Source organism: Triplophysa rosa, linkage group LG23, assembly GCF_024868665.1.
Source record: "Triplophysa rosa linkage group LG23, Trosa_1v2, whole genome shotgun sequence".
Lineage (NCBI taxonomy): Eukaryota > Metazoa > Chordata > Actinopteri > Cypriniformes > Nemacheilidae > Triplophysa > Triplophysa rosa.
In genome coordinates this window covers 16,997,648-17,021,579 of record NC_079912.1, presented here as the reverse complement: position 1 = coordinate 17,021,579, position 23,932 = coordinate 16,997,648, and the positions used below count along the sequence as shown (strand labels likewise).

General features: G+C 39.2%; 1 protein-coding gene across 2 annotated transcripts in view; it reads left to right on the top strand.

Moving 5' to 3' along the window:
* sh3kbp1 (SH3-domain kinase binding protein 1) overlaps nt 1-22,941 on the top strand; it is a 42,157-nt gene extending 19,216 nt beyond the window's left edge. The window contains exons 3-18 of one of the 2 annotated variants that reach the window (XM_057322993.1): nt 11,056-11,179; nt 12,178-12,284; nt 12,364-12,493; nt 12,788-12,981; nt 16,998-17,073; nt 17,631-17,725; nt 18,049-18,150; nt 18,486-18,537; nt 18,803-18,874; nt 19,156-19,306; nt 19,643-19,716; nt 19,997-20,070; nt 20,502-20,639; nt 20,859-21,076; nt 21,243-21,306; nt 22,148-22,941. In XM_057322993.1, the coding sequence (XP_057178976.1) occupies nt 11,056-11,179; nt 12,178-12,284; nt 12,364-12,493; nt 12,788-12,981; nt 16,998-17,073; nt 17,631-17,725; nt 18,049-18,150; nt 18,486-18,537; nt 18,803-18,874; nt 19,156-19,306; nt 19,643-19,716; nt 19,997-20,070; nt 20,502-20,639; nt 20,859-21,076; nt 21,243-21,306; nt 22,148-22,186 (1,710 nt within the window). In that variant the 3' untranslated portion in view covers nt 22,187-22,941. Of the gene's footprint in view, nt 1-11,055; nt 11,180-12,177; nt 12,285-12,363; nt 12,494-12,787; nt 12,982-16,997; nt 17,074-17,630; nt 17,726-18,048; nt 18,151-18,485; nt 18,538-18,802; nt 18,875-19,155; nt 19,307-19,642; nt 19,717-19,960; nt 20,071-20,501; nt 20,640-20,858; nt 21,077-21,242; nt 21,307-22,147 lie in introns of both variants that reach the window. The other variant, XM_057322992.1, reaches the window with a different exon arrangement.
* Nucleotides 22,942-23,932: the final 991 nt, after the last annotated feature.

The window sequence follows — 23,932 nt, the reverse complement described above, 5'->3', positions numbered from 1 at the left end:
TGTGTTTGAAACATAAAATTGCAAATTGATAAAGTACAGAGACACAGTTTTTTGTTTAGTTGCTTAATAACCAATTTTGTTATTTTTACCAAAAAAGTTACCGATTGCAGCTTTAAATCTTAAAAAACCTGCAAGGAAATGAGATCTACGGACCACTTCTCAAATTTTTTTGTAATTTCTGTGTTTTATTGGTAATTTCTGAGCTTTTCCTGTGCATAAACATTTCTCTCTTTGTGTTCCCCGAAAGAAAGTCATACGTGATGGCGAGAATGTTTATTTTTGGGTGAACTATTTTGACCACCTTTCATTTCCTGTCACTCTCTCTTCTTCTTCTTCTGACAGTTTTGTTGTATATTGTTTGTCTATGAGCTGTCTGTCTAATTCGTTCACTTAAACATAAACTGTCTATATGCATGCATGCACACGTTTTTGTGTGTGTTAGTGCCATTTCAACCTATGGGAATGTTTGTGCACATGTGGAAAAAGCTGCTCCGCTCTCGCTCCAGTGCCCTGATAATTCCCAGGGTGGCAGCTCGAAAAACCGCGTCGTAACTAATGATGCATTTCACCCTGAAATACAGAGTTCCGTTTTCTGAAGCAAGTTGCAACGTAACTGGTATGTAGAGCGTGTAACCTCCGTATTTGAGTGGGATGTTTTAAAGGTGCACTTGATTTTTAGTTTCTTGTTATTTAGGATTCTCGTACTAACCAACTAAAATGGCTTACATTTGAAAGTTTTCAGTGAAGTCCCTTATTTTCTGATGTCCCCAGTGGCTTTGGCATTTTCATATGTACAGTAGTGGTCAAAAGTGATGTCCAGGGGACATATTTGTGCAATATATGCTTTGAATGCCCCTTCAGGTTAGATTAAACCATGAAAATATGAGGTGTCTGGTACATAATGGACAAAATACTAACATTTAAATCTTTTTATTGGACAAAATTGTTTGACAAAAAATCCAAACCCCAGCATATCATGGAATATCTATTTTTATTCTAATATACAAAAATGCATAGAAATCCTTATTAATCCTTGTGATATTTTGTTGTCATTCTTCTGCACTATGTTTTTATTAAAGGTGCAGGGAACTAGGATCACAATTTTAACCCGAGCTTTTGTTATATTAGAGGGAATCGTATTCAAGCGAACATCCTGTAAGTGTCACACCTGAAAACGCCCTTGTTACTGAAATAACAACTGTTATTGACACGACGCTCAGCGAACGCCATGACAGTACTGAACACAAGCTGCACGGAACCAGATAGAGCGAGTGTGCATCATGCCGTTAAAGATCGCAAAATATTGTGCAGTGCCTGCTTGTGGAAGAACACAGTCGCTGCATAACCGACAGTAGGAATGCGTGGTTGAAGTTCATTTTTAAAGATGTTCGAGCTCACGGGGGGAAAACATTGAGCGTTTGTTCGCTTCATTTCAACGCGGATTCCTTGAACAAGTCTTTGCGAAGAGACTAAAATTAAAAAGCTGTGCCGTGCCGTCAATATTGCATCCGATAGGAATGGCGCAGCAATCTTATGCGAGTAAAACATATTTGTACTATGCGTCACTATTGCTTTGTTAGAGATCACTTGATATGCCCTGATAGTATTAGCTGGGGACCTCTAGTCATTTGTAACAATTGTAATCGGCATCTCTGTGATTTGGCGGGCTCATATATCATTTTTCAAGGTTTTATCAACAGTTTGCGAATAATGGAGGCTGTTTTGATATTATTTCTGGTGCCGGGTCATATCCATATCTGCCAACACTGTCGTTTTGGCCGGGAGTCTACCGTTTTTTTTATTTATCATTAAAACTATAACATTTGAGACCCGCGATCGCGGTGATCTTCTGTCCGGTTCGCGGGTCTTGAATGCTGACATGTACGGTCATATATCATTAAACACAATACAACTATAGGCTATACAAACTATACGCAAAGCCTTGCCATCACATCCGGGAAATAAGTCCGTAAATTTAAGTAAAATCAATTAACGTTACGTGTCTAACCAAATTCACAGAAGGCTCCAACTAAGTCAACTAAGCAAACTGCTATCCAATCACAGCAGTGGGCGTTTACTTCCAAGTCTTCTATGCGGCCCGGGCCCGCCCTTAAAAACCGAGCGTTTCTCCAGCCGGCCTCAAAACCAGGGTAGAAAATAGCCTATTACTTATTGATTTTGATGTTTTCGAATGTAAAAACCACGCGAACGTCATAAGTAGACATCAGACAATAGTATTAAACAATAAAAACGGCCAGTTCACTGCACCTTTAAATTTGTCTTATCATTTTTGCCAAGCCCCCCCCCCCCCATGATAACTGTGACCTTAGGTCATATGTTTTCTATGAGATTTGTCAATTTGTGGCACAAGCACACTTCAAGATCAACTTTATTTTATATAAGCAGAAATGCAATGCAGTGACTACAGTACCAGTTCGAGCACAGACACATCACACACAGATCACATGATCTATTGAGGTGACTGCAGACAGGAGGTTGGGTGGTTAGCATGGCCCAGTTATCCCTTGCTGGTCTATGACGTAACTAAACCTTTCTGAGAGCCATTGAGACTGGGCTTGCACCTGACCTTCTATTTTAAACATGAAATCTGTTTTACAGATTTAAATCCAATGACCGAGCAGCCTGGCACTCAGCACGAGCAGGCGTTTTGCATTGATCAGAGAGCCGCTCTAGTCGTAGCAAGGTTGCCATACACTGTTGTGTTGAATGTGAGGGTCCGTCAATTCCCAGAAGCACATTATGACTTTCTCCCAGTGAAGCACAAGAGTCAGTGTACCAGCAGAGAAATGATGGAACGCTGTGGAAACCAGCAACCATTAACCATCTGGAACAAACCAGTGGGAGGGGGAGAAGAATGCACATCGCATACACTGACGCACACAACGCTCTCTTGCAAATGCTTTTGTCTTGTGATAGGGCAAATAGGATTCCCAGATCTGTGTGGGCGTTTTTAATAGAATAACTACATTAGAAATGGGAGTGCACGTGGTCGACCCAGTTGGGTTTAAGGTTGATCTGTTGTTTCCTGTGATAAGAGCACAGATCAGTGAATAATACTAGGGTCCATTTTTTACCCCAAACTTTTACAAGTTTTATTTTGGATTCTGTGTTTTGATTTATTATTTTAAAATAGTAATAAATTTCCCACATAAAAAATACGGTAATATTTTGCTGCAGTTATTTTACTATAGGCATTTACTATTGTAAACTCTAGTAAAATTGCTTGATACCATAGTCTTTTTTTACTTTTACTGTAGTAAATATTAAAGTATGCTACATGATTTACTACAGTTTATTCATTTACTATAGTTAATACTACCGAATACTAGTGTAGTGTAGTTGTGCCATAATTTGTTCAAATGAACGAGACTTTTATTTTGGCGGGTTGCTGCAAAGACCTTAGGGTTTTAGGCCGTTTCTCAATATATGCGTTCTTCAGCGGTCTTGTGTTCTCATGTTCTCGCTCTACGTCATCAATAACCGTCAAAGTCCGGTTCCAATACTCAAGGACACAAGAACAGAGAACGCATGAAAGTACCCGGATGTGTTCTCGATATTAAGGCTGCATCGAATGCAGCCTTGCGCGCGAACGGAACCTGTTTGAAGTCACTGCGGCGTGTCCATCCAAGTTTGTTCTTCCGAGACTGCCTCGCAAGACCGGTCTCCACGAGAACACAAGTCCGTTCTTTGCGTTCTTGGAATTGAGAAACGGCCTTAGTGTGTTTGATAGTAACTTTTCTCAAATAAAACGGTACAATCTCGTGAAGTAAACTCTCAGAGTAACTTGAAGATGAAGTTTACATCGCTGCTGTCCATCTGAAACATCATATCTACGTATTGTCATTTTTATTTTTTTGCAATAAACCTATGATTAGTCACCCTTTATGTTTGTCATTAGATTTTGCAAATATCTAACCAATAATAAATATTCAAAAAGTTCTTGTGAACTTTGACAACACGGTTTTTAATCATTTCAAAATAGACTTCTGCCCGATTAACCGAAACTATATATCACGTGATTTATGCACAACTTGTGAGTGAAGTGCGGTAAAATGCTGCTGCATCCAAAAGCCAGAGGGCGCTCTCGTGCAGAAACTCCAAATATGCACTGCAGAAGAAGACCATAACACACGTAGTTCTAGGAAATGCCTAAGGACATGTTTTTATCACCGATCCTCAAGCCTCCTCAGGTATTTTCATGATAATAAAGTATATTTATAATGATCATGTTTGATGGGTGTTGCTTTTTTAAATGCACGTTATAAGCGACTCAAACTCGCACTGCTTTTAGATCGAGCAGCATTTCCTACTGATCCCAGAGCCGTGCTTCACGGATAAGCTACGCATCAATAAAATAATCGATACCTTACATTATCGCAGCCAGCTCGGTTTCAGCAGGATTTATATTTACATTTTTTTTCCATTTCCTGTAAAACAGCAAATTTTGACATCCGAAGTTTTGGAAGGACGGCAACGTTATGTTTACGTCTTCAGTGAGACGCAGATGCAGAAACTCAATGTGCGTCACACGTGTAGTACACGAAACGAAGCATATAGCCATGCAGTCTCCTTAAACAAACATTTGAAGAAGAGTAGAGCACTTTTTAGGTTTAGCGTGATTAGGCTCTTGCACACTAGGTCCATAAAAGAAATGTTTGGAAGGACTTACTGGCTGAAACATAGCCCGCTCCTGAACCCCATTTAACACCTTTGGGATGATGGTATCATTTGAAATGTCTCGGTTCCACAGCAGTAGAGCAGATCATAACATAGGTTTGAGGGTTTAAAGATATTCTGCTCATTGCTGAGGGCGTGTCTTCATGTAAATGCCCATTTGTGGCCTGATCAGATCGTGTAAATGTCCATTTGTGGCCTGATCAGATCCATGACAGAGTCCTTCACAATGTAAATTGTTATTGTGTGGAGGAAGGGTATTTTGGTCTGGGTATTTACTTTAGGGGAAGCTGGATGAAGCACATGGTGATGTGTGTTCCTTAGGTCCAGTGTTGGGTAAGTTACCCTGAAAAAGTAATCAATTACTAGTTACTAATTACATATTCAATAGTGTAATTAGATTACTGTACAAATTACTCTCTCCAAAAAGTATTTAGTTACTTATTACTAATTACTTTCTATATCCTATATCAACCTTGATTAGTTAAGTGATTCAAGGACAGACATGAAACGGCTTTATTTAATTCATTCAAATAAATAATATTAAACTACATAAAGTACTCTTATTAACTGACCAAAGTATTACAAATGTAAGAATTATACATTAAAGCACGGATTTTAAAGTTAGACTTTGAATTTTGATGTCAATTCCACTATTGCACACACATATATTACACACAGTATTTAGTTTAATTACATCAGAAGTAACTAATTAATTTACGGAAAAAATAAGAGTAATCCCTTACTTTACTTTTTCAAGGGAAAAGTAACTATATTACAGTAACTAATTACTTAGTAACTAGTTACACCCAACACTGCTAAGGTCCATGTTCTTTCCCGCGATGCCTTTTTTACTGTCAGGTATGCATCTTAGACTCGTAGACTAATCTTTGAGGATTTGATGTTTTGTTTTTGTATTCTCTGAATTGATTTGGAATTGGCAAGAAACATTTACCTGACTAATAAATTGTCATGTTTGAATTTGTTTTGCATTATTCTGCGTTTATCAACTAGATCACGCTAAATCCTTTGTAACGGCAAATCTATGTTCGGGTCAGTGACGGACTAAAATCCTGTATTAGGTGGAGCATTGGGGCACGCCAGCTGAGATTTTAGAGATCTGGCTAATTTCTTGGCACTATAGTTTAAGTGTACTTAGACGGTAGGGGCTAATAATGGGAATTTCCATTTAGAACCACACACATGTTGTCTGACTAATCTAAATAGGGTGAGCCACAAACCTCTGGTTATTGTAATATTATTCTATCCAAGTGTACATTGGAAACTATGGCATGATTATATAAAGCTACCATAAGAGAAAGTAAGATTGGTCTATTTATCTCTCTGGAGTGGTCATGACCTCTGGTTAGAAATAAACATTACTTTAATTAAGTTATCATAGTCTAAGGGGACTAGATCAAATAATGTTTCAGCAATGAGCTGTATAGGAATGGCCATCTGAGCATTACTAGTCATAGACCCTCTGGCAGTGACCAAAACTGACGAGTTCGTGACCGTGAGATCCGCGTATAACGGCTGGCATGAGACTCTAAGCGACACTGAGAATCGGATGAACAATGACGATCGGATCAAACATTGACCCAAGTTGCATGATTATTATCAAACGTTAAGTCAAATACAAATAATATCATTCAATGAGGTTTTCCTTTTTATCTTTTGGAGTCAGATAATATTGCACAACGTTAAAATAATGTTAACAATAACAACCTGGAGTGCCGGACAGACACTTGCCTTCGCCATGCCACTTGGACTCCGCCAGTGGGTGGTTGGTGGTTCTTCTTCTCTCTCATTTTTCACCACCTTACAAAGTGGTGACCCGGCAACATGATACTCTTTAAAATGCATAATTTTTCTTGGATTTTATGCTGTTCTCAGAGCTTTGTAAAGCCTCTGTTTCTTTTAACATGTCTATTTTTACAGTTCAGAAGGAAGAAGTCTGGCCGGGTCTTGTCTGTGCATGTGTTGTTGTGTACAGTATAGTATATACGTCTACACACACTCTTTAGATGGGGCGCTCTGCAAAAGTTTGCAGCTACAAACTGTGGTTTGACTTTAGGTCTGTCGAAGACTCTGACAGGAAGTGTGCGTTTAAAAGAGTGAGCCTTGCAGCTGCGTCCCATAAAAAGACAAGAGAGTAAAAACAAGGGGTTGTGATTCTCTCCTCCACACCACATTTACCTCATATCACATCTTCTGATAAATCATCTCCAAATTAAGTAAACAAAATATTACTAATGCTTTAAATCCTTGATATGTGGCTATCTGAAGATGTGTGTGCTGTGGGTTGTACGATCGTCACCGTCCTTTTTGCTCGAGCTCCAGTGTTTGACCTGCTCTCTTTGATCTCCAGCTGTACTTTGGCCCATAGGGGCCGGCCTTTAATGCGTTTCCATGACAGCCGCACCAGAAGGTATGCAGGTAGACACTCATGTGAAACCAAATGTTAGTTCGTTGATACTGATAGTGTTACAATGCCAGGATTATGCAGCGTTCAGAATTGAGTTGAGAATTGAAATGGAGTTTTTAGATAAATGTGACTTTTATATACACTTGTATGTGTTTATACCTTAGTATGTAATATAGTTTAAATGTTAAAGGGATAGTTCGAAAATAAAAATTCTCATCATTTATTTACCCTCATGTCATTTGAAACCTGTATATGACTCTTTCTTCTGTGGAAGACAAAAGAAGATATTTTGAGAAATACGTTTGAGAAACGTGGTTTTGTGTCTATATAATGGAAGTCAAGGGCCCAATGTTGTTTGGTTAACAGCGTTCTTCAAAATATCTTCTTTTTTCATTTTCAGGTGAAAATTATTTTATTTTTATTTGAAAAGCATCTAAAAACTATGATGTACTGCAGTTTGTATCTAAAATGTTACGGTTTGTATGGCTAATCTGCTTAATGCATGTTGCAGTGATATCAATTAGAGTGAATAGGCCAATTATTTGTGTATTTTTGTATCTTTTTTCACAAAACCTGTGTTGCACTAATGGAACCGTGGTGATCGTATTCTTTTCTATATCGTGATGTATATCCTTGTGAAACGGCTTCATAAGTGAGAGAAGCGGGACTTGATTTGCCACATCAAGAACTGATTGGATAACAAAATGGAGGCAGATTTGAATGCGAATTTGCAGTCGTGGAGGAATATTCCCCACCATAAAGAAAGCTCCGCCCTCACGCCATTCCTCGTGACAGGAAGTGACGAGAAGTCGTTTTGAGGGTGGGAGGTCAAAAATAGTGCACATAAGTCACTTATAAAAACACTACAATATTCCACATAAAATATGATTTTTCTATTTTGATTTCATGCCGTCTTTAAACTACAATTCAGTAAACTCCCTGTCATTTCCATGACGCTGTACCGGGGAGGGGGCGTGGCCAGCTCGAAATGCATTTTCAAGTCCACATTGTATTTTGCAACACCCAACGCGTTGTGTGTAAATGAAAATGCAATCCTAAATGTTCAACCCTGTTAATGTTAATGCATTTAGGGAAAATAACATTTGAATTTTCATTTTGCTACAGTTGTGCTTGACTATCTTAAACATATATAATCAATCCGGGGAATGCATTTTCATTTTAATTTTGCAACTTAAAGAGCATTAAAAATAACTATTTAAATAACATATTAAAACTAGTGTAGGAACTGACAAATGTAATTGATATAATTGAATTTTTATTTTCATTTTGCACTTAATGTGCATTTTAAATATGTTATTTAAAATGTATATTTAAATACACAATTGCATAGTCATTTTACATACTGCCTTGCCATTTTGCGTATTGCATTTCAAATGAAAATAGCAACCAATATGCGTCCATAAGTAAGGCTTTGTGATATGTGAAGTCTTGAAATGGTCTATTGATTTCTCATTGGCCCCAGCCTGTCTGCTACCACACTGACTGAGAGACCTTAGCAATACTAATACTCAATTTCCCAGACATAAATGTGCCACTTGACAGGAATAGTCCTAAGGAGTGCTAACCCTTCTATGTTAAAAGCAAAAACGCGAGAATGTGTTAGCCAAAAAAAGAAAATGTGGAGGTGTCTGTCAATCATTTTGCACGTCTGTGTTTAGATGGTGATGAAGGAAGTGGTTAAAGTAGAGTTCGGGGGTCTACTTTACTGGATGAGTCTTGTGGACATTAACAAGATGACTAGCATTGCTTATAGACGCTTTAACCTTTAGTGCAGTTGATCATATCATCAACAACATAGTCGGTGACTCAACACCAAATAGCCAAGTAGGCTGCACGCTGACACATTGCACAGTAGTGATTTGTAACTTTTTAAAAATAAAACAAAATGCTACAAAGTGTAAAAAATATGCTTGACTGAATTGAAAGGTAAATGAGATATAATGCTTGTGACTGACATTTGACTGTGCATCTATAGTAAAATAAAATACATTTCCATGCAATACTCAGATCAGTTGAGCTTCTATCTCTTATTACACCAGAGAACTGTGACTGTGGGTAAATATTTCAAGATGAACAGACTTTGTGATTTGTATTTTAAACGTTTTATTAACTCGGCAGCCAATGCAATACAATGTGCAGTAAAGTCATTTAGAGGATCTCTGTCATATACGATCAAGGTTAACGTTTATTATCTATTGAGAGCTCTGAGCCTTCAATCTTTGTTTATCTCCCTGATTTCCCAATGAATGTGTTTATGTTTGTGGGTCTACTTACCCATGTTTTGGGAACAAATGTGTACCCAAATTTGTTGTACATTTTTGTATTTATAGCTAGCTAATGTATTAAAGGGATAGTTCACCCAAAAATGAAAAATCTGTCACCATTTACTCACCCTCTTGTCATTTTAAACCTGTATGACTTTCTTTCTTCCACAGAACACAAAAGAAGATATTTTGAAGGATGTTAGTAACCGAACAATGACGGCACCCACTGACTTGCATTGGTTTTGTATCTGTACAATGGAAGTCAATGGGTACCACCATTGTTTGGTTACCAACTTTTGTGTTCTGCAGAAGAAAGAAAGTCATACAGGTTTAAAATGACAAGATGGTGAGTAAATGAAAAGCAAAGTAAACAAAATTTTCATTTTTGGGAGAACTATCCCTTTAAAAACAACAGAAGTCTCTTAAAGGTCCTCGGTTAGATGTATTAGTGAAGTTGTGTGTGAGCGTTTCTTACCAAGCTTTAATTTCCAGTAGCATTCTAATGTATTTTCTCACTTATATTTCCCTTGGTAAGCCAGAAAAAAAACACACGCTCACAGACTTTAATTTGCAATATTGCTTTAAAATCTCTAGAAAGCAAGAGCAAAGTCTGTGAGCGGACACACCTTGCCAAGACATCTGCGGAAAAGCTCATCATCTGGAAAGTATTGTGCTCTATTTTAAGTGTACAAACATCTGAACAACACCAGAAAGAAGCATAAATATCTCAAAAGCGTCTGCCAGTTTATCGCTCTAACATCTGACAGATAAAGCGCGTTTTATTTGCAGATGAGCAAATGCTTTAGATTTACTTCGATGTAGTATTTCTGTGACATGTTTATTTTAGTTGCATTTAGGTGTGTGCGCGTTTGTGTGTTACATTTTGTGTGGTCTGCCAAGCGGATGATGAAATCCACATGAGCTTTCTGTCTGAATATCTCTTGTTTTATCACTTAAACAAGCACTTTAACATGCACGCTTGTTATATTTCACACACTCACATACAGTATAAAGTGCAAGAGTTTGCAAAAAGAAACTTCAGTCTACTACTCAGGTCTTATTTTATTTCCTGGTCTGATCACTTTTAAATGTAATATTTATGTAAATGTATAAACCTGATGTAGAATCTGGAATTGCAGTGCTTTGTAAAATATTATGATGTAGTTGGTGTGAGGTTATTTGGATGTTACATTTTGTCCACCTGGAAACTGAAAAAACTCAATCTGCAAGAATAAGACATCCAGAAGGCAGATCTTGTTGCTTTAAATAAATGACCATGTCAAAGCAATAGACGATAAAGAGCAAGAAAGAGAGAGTAAAGCAGAAAGCAGAAAGATAACATCAAGGAAATTAAGAAAGGGTGACGGTGACAGTCAGATCTGTGTGAACCAAGAGACGCTTTACCCCAAAAAAGACAGCGCACCTTTAAATTCAAACTCTTGATTCGTCCATTGGAAATGAAAAATGGTGCATTGCCTGGTGGGATACAGGATTCCGTCCCACACGCTTCTCTAGTTGTATTCTGCACATTAGGCAGATGTAGTGTATCTCTGCTTTCTATGCTATGAATTTGCATACTATGCAGTGTACTGTAAATTGCAGAAATAGTCAAATGAAATGTCTCTCTCCGTTTTGTTTTATTTTAAGGAGATTAAAAAGGACACAAAGAAGGAGGTTAAAAAAGAGTCAAGTTTGGCCGGATCCAAATCAGACCTGTCCAATGGCAGTGCCAGCCCGAAATCAGAACCCAGCCTCAGACCCGCCAAGAAAGGTAGTGCGCTCGCACCCTTCCTTCTGTCTTCAATACTAATTCAGTGCTTATTCAGCAGAACAGACTCCTGCACAAACACACCTAGAGACATCGTCTCACAAGAGGAGATTTGGAGTTTTGGTTCCCCCGGATCAAAGATGTTATTAAATGCAGATCTGGGTCAGGTTTGCTACGAGTAGATGAAGAGTGAGAAATAACTGTAAAAATAGTCTTTGAAGCCTGTAGGCTGGAACTGGGACTCACTGTCTTAACAGTGTCGTGTAGATTTGTACTATGTAGAGATTATGTAGCCTTTAAATAGATATTTGAAAGAATGCTTGTAACCACCATTGACTACCATAGTAGGAAAAATGACAATGGTAGTGAAAAATGCCTCGGAACTGTTTGCTTTCCTGCATTCTTCAAAATATCTTCTTCTGTGTTCAACGAAGCTAAGAAATTTATAAAGCAATTTTTCCTACTATGGTAGTGAACGGTGGCCAAAAGCGGTTTGGTTACAAGCATTCTTCCAAATATCTTTCTCTGTGATCATCTAAACAAAGAAATGTATACAGATTTGGAACAACTTGAGGGTGAGTAAATGAGGACAGAATTTTCATTTTTGCTTGAATTGTCCCTTTAAGGAATCTTTGCTTATAACCTTCACTGCACCATAGTAAATCCTCTGATTGTTCAAATTTGGGTTTTGACGTGAGGTTAGACTCTCTGTTTCCCTGGCACATCTAGAGCAGTCACAGTCACATGTTTGTTTTGTGTTTGAAATGTTGCGAGTATGTTAAAAGTCAACGTGAAGAGAGTTTGCATATTGGAGAACTGAAACTTTTGGTTGCTATTGTCAGATTTTATGTGAGAGGTGCAGCCCTGTGTGTCTAGTGACCAGTCAGAGCTGAGCTGACAGGGATAGAGAGACACCTAGTGGTGAAAGATGCTCCTGCTTCCCTATTCTCAGACAATATTGTAAGACGCAATGCATTTCTTTTTTGCGGTTTTGTTTGCAGGTGAAGCGATCCGAAAAAGACGCTGCAAAGCTTCCTTCAGCTACACGCCACAGAACGAAGATGAGCTGGAGCTGAAGATCGGAGATGTTGTTGAGGTTCTGGGAGAGGTCAGTGCACACCGATGAAAGAACAATTGAAAGTAGATCTTACTTCGTCATTTCTAACGTGTGTCTCTTGATGGCAAAGGTGGAGGAGGGCTGGTGGGAAGGCTTTCTCAATGGCAAAACTGGGATGTTCCCCTCTAACTTCACTAAAGAGCTGTTGGCTGAGACGGAGGTTGTTCATCCACAGGACGACTCTAGAAGCACGAGGACCAGTCAGTCTGCATCAATCACATTCTCACTTCATCATATCTGAAAACAGTCCCTCATATAACCAACCAGGCCGTGTCCCAGGCATTCATGGTTGGATGTCTTGTTGAATTTATTCTTGATGGATGTGTTTGTGCTTTCATTGAAGATATATCGCCTCTTATTGAAGTGAGTTTATTACTTAAGGAATAGATTTCCCAGCAAACAACCGATTTTAAACTACGAGAAAACTAGAGATGACGGACAGACTTACGGACAGCCTCTTGGAATCGTCCTTTGAAATGCATTTGTGTGTGCAGGTATGAAGGACAGCACCGGTTCAGAGAGCGACGGCGGGGACTCCATCAGTTTACGCTCCGATACCGGCAGCGTATCTTCGACCTCTGAGATTCAACCCAAAAAGGTCCGGGGGTTTGGCTTCGGGGACATCTTCAAAGACCAACCCATCAAGCTCCGCCCACGATCCATGGACATGGAGAATGAGGCAGAAAAGGTGAATTTCTTTTGAAATCTGTGCTGTTCTATTTGAAGGCGATGCAATATCAGAGAGTGTTGTTTTATGTGTAAGGCTTAAGAGATTTCCATGGATCAGTATCAGCCGTGTCAATATTTGTTGATAGTTCAAAGTTCAATTGGCCCTCGATGGAAGACAGAACCTGGCTCGTGGCCCCCAGGTAGTTTCAGATCGAGACCCTTGGTCTGGGGTTGAAGTTATTTTTACGACTCTTTTCCTCAGTAATTACAGTCAGGTCTGGTCAAAAGGGATCAGGGTCCTCTGCGTTCAGTTTGCCTCTGACCGCACAGTCTCCTGTTCATTAAAAGCTTCATGTCTTTCTATCCCACAGAGAGCAACATACATCCTTCCTGCTTTGCTCCATCCAGTCGTTTTGCTTTAGTGGTCACATTTCAATTTCCTGCATTCATTTGTTCTTTGTGTATATTCATTGTTAGGATGATGTTACAGGGGATTTTGTGTAGACTCCATTACATACATGGCATACTAAATGATGCTGATTTAAAAATATAAAAATGCATTAACATTTCAGGGGTGTGGTTAGGGGATAGAAAGTGCCATTAGGTCAGACAATAGAAGTCTGTGGTCGGTCCCTTTGAAGAGACCAAAACAAATGTGTGGTTGTTGCGATTGAAACGGTGTAAAAGTGCATTTGGTGTATGTGCGTGGCTTTTGTTACAGAGTTGTTGCTCAGAGGTGTGAGACTGTGGAAAGAGGAAGTTGCTAAATTCTAACTCTTCTCTCTTCTTGAAAAGTCGTGCATGATTTATTTTAGAATTTGCATTAAAAGTTGATTTTATAAACAATGGATATGTTAGGTTTTCAATGAATGTACCCTTAATTACTTGGTACTTTTATCATCATGAAAATAGCCATAGAAACTTGCATGTTGTTCAATCTTAAAGGTGCTGTGTGTCATTTTTTGGAGGATCTATTGACAGAAATGCAATTTAACATGCATATGTCTTTTGAGGTGTATACGGACCTTACATAGAGAAGTGTTGTGTTTTTATTGCCTTAGAATGAGCTATTTCTATCTGCATATGTTGTTTCTACAGTAGCCCTAAACGGACAAACTGCTCTACAGAGCATGTTTCGTAAATACGTTATCTCCTTCAGCAAAGAAGCGAAAACGTGACGGCATCTTAGTTCTGTGTCAGCCACCGTAGTGCTCCGAAAGGGAGGGGTGAGCGGTGGAGTGTGCCGTTGGTTGCAATTCACAACCTCACCACTAGAGGCTTCCAAATTTCAAATGTTTTATGTATAATTGTATGCAGCTTCTAGTGTGCTCTATAGTAAACAGTATTCAAAGTAACTACTATTACAGTTCAAACAGATTAATAAATGTGTGCATGTGTATAAAGGGAAATGACATACGCAGAGCAGAGTTTGGTACCGTCGGTCACAGAGACATGACGTCTTTGTCAATGAAGTGTTTACATCTTCCGCACTTTGTCTCTTTGGCCCGTAGATACATATGGCAGTGACTTAGAATTGTATAACACTGAGTCATTTAGCACAAAGACACTTTGAAGCATTACATTTTACAAAAAGGAGTTAGTAAGAAGACTGATTTCAGATTATCAAACAATTGACATATTGTTCAAACTTAAGACAAGCATTTCTCAAAGTACCACTTTTTGGTTGTCAAACTTGTGAGACTTGTGATTTTCATATTTCATGTGATAAGTTACACCTGTGTTTGCTCTGTTAGGACACCTATGCAAACTGATTACTAAAACCCACTAAAATGATTTGAACACCAGTTTAACTCCACGACCAGAAATCTCCAAATACATTTTAGGTCCACTGTATACTGTACTATTATATATTCCAGTCATGAACTATTCCTCCTGTTACAAACATAGACAATTTTCCCCTTTGCAAAGCAATTGCCCACTGGATAATGGGAATGCTCCCTGTCGTTTACAAGCCGTGGGTTTATCCATACACAAATTTACCACACCCCGACACAGCATGGTTTCCATATCCACGCTTTCTGTCTCTCTTCCGCTCTCTCTCTCTCTCTGGTTTCCAGACTTCAGTGCACTTTTAAAGCAGAAGTACTGTAGGACTGTAAGACACTGTGTGACTCAGGGGGGAGTGAACCGTGGTTACACCGAAAGCTAGTTGGAAGTTCCTCTTGCAGCCGGGACAGTAGTGGGTATTCATGCTGGACGTTTGCTTCTGAAAGATTGCTTTGTCATTTCTTTGTGGACATTTGGTTAATTCTACAGAGACAAAGGTAAATAATACCTCTTTCTTAATATTTCTGTTTAGGTTGATGACGCTAAAACTGTCAAACACGACAGGCGGGGTTCATGTCGCTCTAGGTGGCGTGATGTTGATGTTTTCCTTTGGTTTACTGCTAACGTAATGTTCTGGGTTGGAAGTCACTGTAGTATATTCACAGTGATAATGTGAGGTCTATGAGAAGAGACGTCCTCAGGGAATCGGCTGGCCAGATGTTGATCAGATGTTGTAGTGATGTTTCTATTATGTCTCTTTAACATTTAGTCGCCACATGGTGCTTGTAAGAGACTCCATCATGCCGGCTCTAAATGAGGGGAAAAACAAGGAAGGAAGAGTGGGGTAGGAGGGTTTTCCTGTCTGAACAGTGCGCGTGTCTGTGTGAAGGCCACATGGGGAGCGCGGGGTGTTAAAGCGCTTGTTGTATGTTGGGTTGGATTGATTTCCCGCCATGTTTGTGGAAGGGCTGTGGCTCCCCGTGGGGAAGAGGCCAGATATACACGGTCAGAAGTACAGTATGCTATTCACACACATAAGCGGAGCTGTCACTTGAATTAACAGGGCCCAGGACAACATGTTTGTGCCCAACACCTCCCATGCACAGACATTACCCCATAATCCCTGAACCACTCATGTAATACTAAAAATAAAAAGCTGCAAATTAATGTTAATTATTGCAGAGGGCTCTTCTGCAAGGACCTAGATCAGTGTTTTTGGTTGTCTTCAATCCAGCCTCGTGTATAAAAGCATTAGCTTTTCAACAGCTAAATTAATGCTATTTTTATTATGAATGAACATTCCTTTACAGTCCCCATGAACCGGAAGTTGCGATCGTTTTTACTTCGGAATTTTGACGCATTTCCAAGTGAAATGGAATTTTGAATGAGAAAAATAGTGGGCGTGGCTTTCGTGTTTCTCTACGATTTGATTGGATGTATAAAAACATGCGTTGCATTTTGAAATGGAACTGGCAGCAGACTGACAGTTGAAGGGGAGGAGTTAATGGATGCTCCGCCCAAGCCGTCTAACATACGTCATCTGAGATGGATAGTCATTACAGGACGGAAGTGCATTTTCAGATTTTAAAGGGGAACTCTGACCAAAAATGAAAATTCTGCACCCTCAAGTAGTTTAACATCCCTAGGACCTCCATTTTTCCCCAGAACGCAAATGAAGGTAGTTTTGGAAGCTTTCTGACTCCTCCATAGATTGCAACGCATTCGTCGAGCGATGCTGACACCGGATGCACTCTCGTGTGGCTCTCGGGAACGCGCGCTGGAAACTAACACTCAAATCAAGAAGTTTTTGAATTTAGTCGTTAGTTTTGTTTGTTTGCGCACAAAAAGTATCCTCGTCACATTATATTAATTAATACTGAACCCCCGGAGTCGCGTGGACTATTTTACAATGTCTTTACGTACTTTCAGCACTTTGAAGTTTGATTGCGTTGCAATCTATGGAGGACTCAGAAAGCTTCCAAAACTACCTTAATTTGCATTCTGGGGAAAAACTGAGGTCCTAGGGATGTTAAACTACTTTAGGATAATTAATGGCAGAATTTTCATTTTTCAACTAAAGATTTATAAAGAGAATGACCCACATTGATAAACTATTTACAATAAATGCTGCAGTTTTTCATGAAAAAATAGGCATTGTCATTTTTTGTTTCGCTGGGACTTTAAATTGTTGCCTCAGAGGTTGTGGAATAGTGGAATATTTGAATAAAATTGCTCTCTGCCCCACAGCCTCAAATGGTAAAGAAAGTGGCCCCGGCTGTTGCCCAGGAAACCATGAAAGCGGAGCCTGAGAACAAGGCCAAAGGTAAGATGATTGTATAGGCCGTGGAAAAAAGGAAGACACCATTCCAAATTTTCATTTAATCATAATTTTCTAGATGGATTATGGCCATTCCAGTCCAGTGTCTGTTGAATTTCAACAAAATCAAGCCTCAGGAGTGACAAAGTCATCCAACAGCAATGTGAAAGACTGACAGCATGACAAGACGCATGAAAACCTTGATAAAATCGTGGTTGTCAAATAAAAAAATAACTTTTGAACTTGCACATTTGTACATACATGTATGTACAAAGATGAGCATCTTTTCTGTTATTTTGACCTCTTTCTCAAGTTTTCATTTTCTGCAAATAAATGCAAATAGAGACAATATTTACATTTGAAATTTGAATGAAACAAAACTGATCATTTTACCTAAACACATACCTATAAATATTAAATTTAGAAAAACTGAAAATAATTTTGAAATGGTCCCTTAAATTTTCCCGCGGCTGTATGAATGCTTTGTTTATGTACTCGAATTTTATGCAAATATTATATAATTGTTTATTGACGTAAAATTGACTAAAATGTTCCAATTACAGCAAAGGAGTTTTGCAAAGTAATTTTCCCATACGAAGCTCTGAACAAAGATGAGCTGTCAATCAAAGAAGGAGATATTGTTACGATTGTCAATAAGGTGAGTTCAAAATCCAATTTCTACTTTGACATTAACAGAAACATTGACATAAAATAAGTGCAAATGATAGGTTCTGCATTATTTTCATTAATAAAAACGCTAAGGTTTATAAACAAAGAATCTGAACGTTTGGTCACTTGGGCTGTTGTTGCCTGACTGAAAAAGTTGCCTTTAGTGTTTTGTCTGGTTTTTAATCGTACTTCCTTTTTCCTGAGAAAAACTGGACATCCTGTCATCCTAGTGTAACATGGTCATCTAATTTTACTCAATGACGATAACCGCTTGAGTTCGCATAATATGTTTTGGTATTGGTGTGTGCGCAGGACTGCGCAGATGCTGGTTGGTGGCTCGGAGAGATGAATGGCAAACAGGGAGTTTTTCCAGACAACTTTGTGAAGTTATTCATTCCTGAGGTAGAAAAAGAGGTGAGATCTCGTTTATTTCTCTCTGTGACACAAACTCCAGCTGTTGTCAGCAGGATGCTTCCTGTCTGTGTGATGGAGGGCCTCAGTCTCTGATTGAACCATCGAGCTGTGGTGAAACACACACACACACACGCACTGCCCTCTATGTCCTGTACCTTTGCCTCCCACCCTTTACCTGATGATTAGACAACAAAATGTTGTTTAGGTGTCCTACAGGGATTGTGGTTTTAATAAGAGGAATGTGTATGGTTAACTGTGTATGTCTTAGTGTTGGTTTTAATTGCCAAAAAGCGTGTTCATGAAAATGTGTGTTTTAACTGTGTGTATGCTTACAGAGACCTAAGAAACCTCCTCCTCCTGCAGCACCGACTACTAAACACATCACAGGTAACTTGTCTCATTTTATCTCAATACATCTCTCTTTGCTTTTCTTTCTCATCTTTTCTCTTTCATCTCTTCTTGTGGTCTTACAGATCACGGATCCCAAAGTACAAATCATCACTTTATTCGCCATACAATTTCGCTTGGCTACCTGGGTTGAGTGATAAGAACAAATCCCTAAATGCTTTGCCACATCGCTACGTCCGTTTAGCTGAAAGTTTGATTCTGAGTCAGCAGAGCTTGACTGAACCTTGTGTGTATTTCTTCCCAGACAAAAAGACAGACGTAAAAAAGGTTCCACCAGAACGACCTGAATCTCTCCCACACAGAGCCGAGGAAAAAGGTAAAAAAACATTTTCGCTGGTCTTTCATTTACCTCGGTCGAATCTAATTCAGTTGTTTTGACCATTCGCTGTAAACCCTGCTTTTCTCTAAAAGGTGTAGATTGGCTTAGTGTGTGTGAGGTGTGAAGTTTCTTGCTTCCACGAAGCGAACAGATGTTGGAATAATGTTTTCTCTCAACTTTCCTGTAAACAACCGTGCATGCCAGCCCTTGACATTTTATAACCTTTAACGATGATGATGTCATTCGCAACGATGATGATGGTGATCATTTACACACAGGCGAAGAGACGAAGTTGACGGAGGTTCCGAAGCCCTCCCTTCCAGCTGTCCTCCCAAAGAAGCCCCTCCCACCGAAGAACAACAGCTCGCTAAATCGACCGTCATCCCTGCCACCCAAACGCCCTGAGAGACCAGCTGTGCCCAATCTACCGTCAGTCTCACACACAAATACACACATACACGCTCACAAACACAGCAGTACAGTGATTCTCTGCAGGCCTTAAACAACTATAGACTAAATGAAGAGTTTGCTTCCAAAATGAGATAAATCTAAAATCATGTTTTCTTATTGTGCATTTCAATTAAAGGTGCAGTTTGTAACAATTTTGCAGTAAAATATCCAAAAACCACTAAGCTAGTGTTAACAGAATCCCTTAAACCACAACAAAATACGCTACTGACCAGCCATTGGACATATCCAACTACATTTGTTTAATATTTGTGTTTATAATTCAACTCTTCTCTGTGTGTATTATGGATTGTACAGGTGTGACAGTCCAAAGGCTGACAGCAGTGTGACCGGGGCTGACCGGGTCTCCACTGACAAATCTGTAGATATCGGTGAGTCCCTTTAATACACAATAACTCTGCCATGTCTAATAAGGCATAATCCATTCCTAATGAGATTACAACATGACCCAGAGCTCTCTGTCCATCTCACACATCATTCGATTCCATTCACTGTATTTCTGGAGATGTCCGATTTCAGTCTGATGTGCTGATGTTTGTGATGTCATATGTATCTGTGTCATATGAATGTGGTCTTGTGTGTTCATGTTTATATTTGTGTTGTGCTCGGGTGAAGACGTAGAAGACTTCGACTCCGTCATCTTATCCACAGAGAAGCTGATCCACCCCACAGCATCGCGTCCACGCGTGATGGACCGACGGCCACGGTCGCAGATCTTCATGTCTGTAAGTCTTCACTCAAAACACACGCACACATGGGCATCATATGGGTGTTTTTAAATGCAACATGTTCTATCAAAACGTTATTTTGTCATTTTCTAACCCTCACGTTGTTCTAAATCTGGACTTGATTCAGATCTCAAATTCATGATTTTTTTATAAGAAGTCATAACAGTTTGGAACAACATAAGGGTGACAGTTTTTCATTTGGGTGAACCGTTCCTTCAACCAATCAGAGTGCTAAGCCAATCACAATCGATTTGTTTTTTCACACCTATCAGACGCAATCAACTGACGACATATATTTGTGAAGCTACACGTACCCGTCAGATATGATTGTTGTGTTTGCTATGTGTGACCATCACGTGGGCTTGTCCCGCTCTGCCTGTCTGTGGGTGTTGTTCTGTGAGTCGTTTAAATCTCTTTCTTCTTCTTAGTCCTCTCTCTCAAGTCCTGACCTCCTGGACTCCCCATCTCCAGAGGAGGAGAGGAGAGACAAGGAGGAGCAGGACACATTCCCTCCCAAAAGTCTTGACAACTCCAAGAAGATGCCCAAGGCAGTGCCTGTGATAACAGTAAGCCCCGCCCCTCCCTGTCACCCCACCCACCTTTCCCCTGCATGCCTATCCTTGTCCTACCACAAGGGAGCACCCTAGTCAAGAATTTCACACACATGTTGACACACACAGTACACATGGAGACTGAGGCCCTGTGGAACGGCCGAATGTGGATGATACAAACTCTTGAGTATTGGTGTTTTTATTGGTCTTAATACCTTGTGGGGGGTTTTACAGGCACCTGAGAAAACAGGTTTGCCTCCCAAGCCCACCATTCCAGCCTCATCCGGGTCCAGTGGAGCTTCTCTCCAGCAGGGCGGTGCTAGTCTACGACCCCGCTCCCCTTCCATCGATGCCAGAGGGAAAAATGAACAGGGTACCGCCACACTGGAGGAACTCCGAGCACAATTACGAGAGCTGAGAGGAACCGTTGAACTGATGAAGAGCCAACACAAGTATGAACCGGGTGGGGGGTGACTGAAAGACACAGTGTAATGTAGACAGAAAGAGAGATAGAAAGGTGTTTGAGACAAGGAAGAGATCGATATCCGCCATTTGTTTTTGATGGACGTGAAATGTGCGTAAATGGCAGTGTGTAATTCTCAAACCTGTTTTTCTCAGACAAGAAATCAAGCAGCTGGTTAGTGAGCTGGATGAGGAGAAGAGGATTCGTATATCATTGCAGGTGAGGAGACATTTAACAGGTCACATGTGGATCACAGTGCGTTACATAGTAAAAGCAGCCGTATTACTTATTCGTGCGTTTTAAGTGCATGCTGGGAAAAAGGTGAATGGTTCTGAAAACGATTTAATTTATACTGTTCTAGTGCTGCTATTATTATTCGGTCTTTCACAGTCGAATACAGACAGAACAATTTTTTACAAATATTTTATAAAATGATACAAATAAAAAATTCTGTTTTATTGTAGTTTTATTCATATTTTAAATTACCTTTCATTTTTATATTTTGTCGCTGTCTTTCCAAAAAAACAAAAATTTACTGTTTTTCAGAAAATGAAAAAAAAAACTTTAAATACTGTATTGTCAAAGTTGACAAGCACTTTTTAACTTTTTTGCAAGATTTTTGCAAAACCCAGTGACAAGCATAAAGGGTGACTTATAATAATAATAAAAATGACAAAATATTAAGATACAATATTTCAGAAGAACAGCAGTGTTTTTTGTTTTCGTGTTATTTTAGGTTACATTTTAAGCAATTTTTATGTGCTTTGCCATTTACTTTCTTTTTTATATTGCTAGATAAATCTTTTTTTATTTTAGTTTTTATTTATGTTCCGTCAATAATTCTAGTGCCTCAACTTAAAGTTATTTCAGTTCTAATTTTCGTTTAGTTTTTCAAATAATACTTTGACTGATATTAAACAGAAATGTTTAAATAGTTTACATTTTTTTAGACTTTAAAAGTCTAATTTTAGTCAACGAAAATAACCATGGTTTGTTTATATTTCATATTCATTTTCATAATTATAACTATGGATGATCTTTTTTCTGTAATCTGTTTCAGATGGAAGTGGAGCATATTAAGAAATCCCTGTCTAAATAAACTCAAGCATGCTGGATGAATGAAGGACATGAAGGATCGGGCTGACGTCTCTGAGCGCAGCCAAAGCAGACTGTGCCAAAAAAGGACAAAAACGTATCAGAACAACTGCTTAAAAAACAAACAACTGTTTACCCAAATTCACTTTTAGTTTTGTTTGTGTGCTTGTTTTTAAGAAGCTTGTTTTTTGCCTGTTATGCTGGTCACTGATTCACACACCCATTGCCTGAGTGTGGCCGTACTGTGGGTCATGTGACTCAATGATGATGAAGGCCCACACCTGGAGACAGGTGATGGTGGTTGCCATGGGGATTAGCTGGTCTTCTGCACAAGATTGCACAACACAGTTACCCCAGCACTCTCTCTCTCTCTCTGGTACTGCCTCTGGACGTACTGTAAATCAGAGAAAACATCAAATGAAGGAGAATTTGGTGCGTTTTACTTAAATACTGTTCACCTTACATTTTTTTTCTTTAGCCTCTGAGGCCTTCTTTTATTGTCATTATATGCAAAGGTGCGTTTCGCACCTTGCACAGCAAACCCCACACAGAGGCCTTGTTTATTTGGAACGTTCCAAACTTTTCCGTCTTTTCTGTTTCTCTTATGTTGGTGATGACAATGAGAAAACTCACATTTTCTTTTCTTGACTCAGTTATTTCTTCTAAATCTTCTATATATACTTTTATATTTTAATGTACTAAAATGCAATTATGTGTGCAGATTTTATTAAAAAATGAAGATACTTGAAGAATGTTGCAGTGCTTTTGATTCAAGGGGGTTTCTTAACCACAAGGTGGCGCACCATTGCAAACTTTTATGTGTACATGCTGCTGTGAAACTCATTGGCTGGATTTATTAGCGAAAATTGTAAATCGTTTACATTGTAGTATGAATGTATATGATGAAATCTGTTGGGGGGCGACAGGGTGCAATTGTTATCTAAGACTTTAAAGGTCATATATTTGTGGGATGTTTTATGGGGTGAAGGACGTTTTAAGTTAGAGTATAAGAGACACCATCTCTCAGTTTACAGACACACACACGTTAAGTAGGCACACACGCACGCAGAAATACACACTGTCTGTATCTATGATGATACATTTGCAGAATGTAGATCAAAATTGCTCAACGCTTTACACGGTAGTAAAACCTGGAGGGCAAGTTCAACTTTTAAAAGTTTTCAAAAATATTAATATGAATGAGGAACTTCTGAAAAGTTATTGGAGTAATACTGGTATGAAATCACAGTTTAGCAAGACACCAAATCCGTAAATGACGCGAGTGTGTTGACAAAGAAGTCTGACGAAGTACTCATCTCTTACGGCGTTACTGTCACAAAATGCGTCATTGCTATGACCTGTGTGATGTAAGACTTCGTATTTGGGTAATTTGTTCTGTGAATAAATGATAATGAATCAGTTCAATCTCATTCTGAGTTAGCAGCGATGTTAACAGTTGCCTTTTCCATTGTGATCCGCGCAGACCATCAGCATGACGTCGAAGTACCGCGAGAGCGATTACAAAGCATACGGAGACAGCTCCCTTTGAATCGTTCTCGCGGTAGGATGATGCCGATGATGGGTCTGCGCAGTCGAACACACTCATTCACACACCTGAGTGAGGTACACAAAAGACATCCATTTTGCAAAATTACCCGGATGCTCGTTTGGTTTTTTTTGCTAGTTTTTGAGATGTCTTGCGCTTGCATAACGATAAAAGACAGCTAGGACACAAAATCAGCCAGTTTTG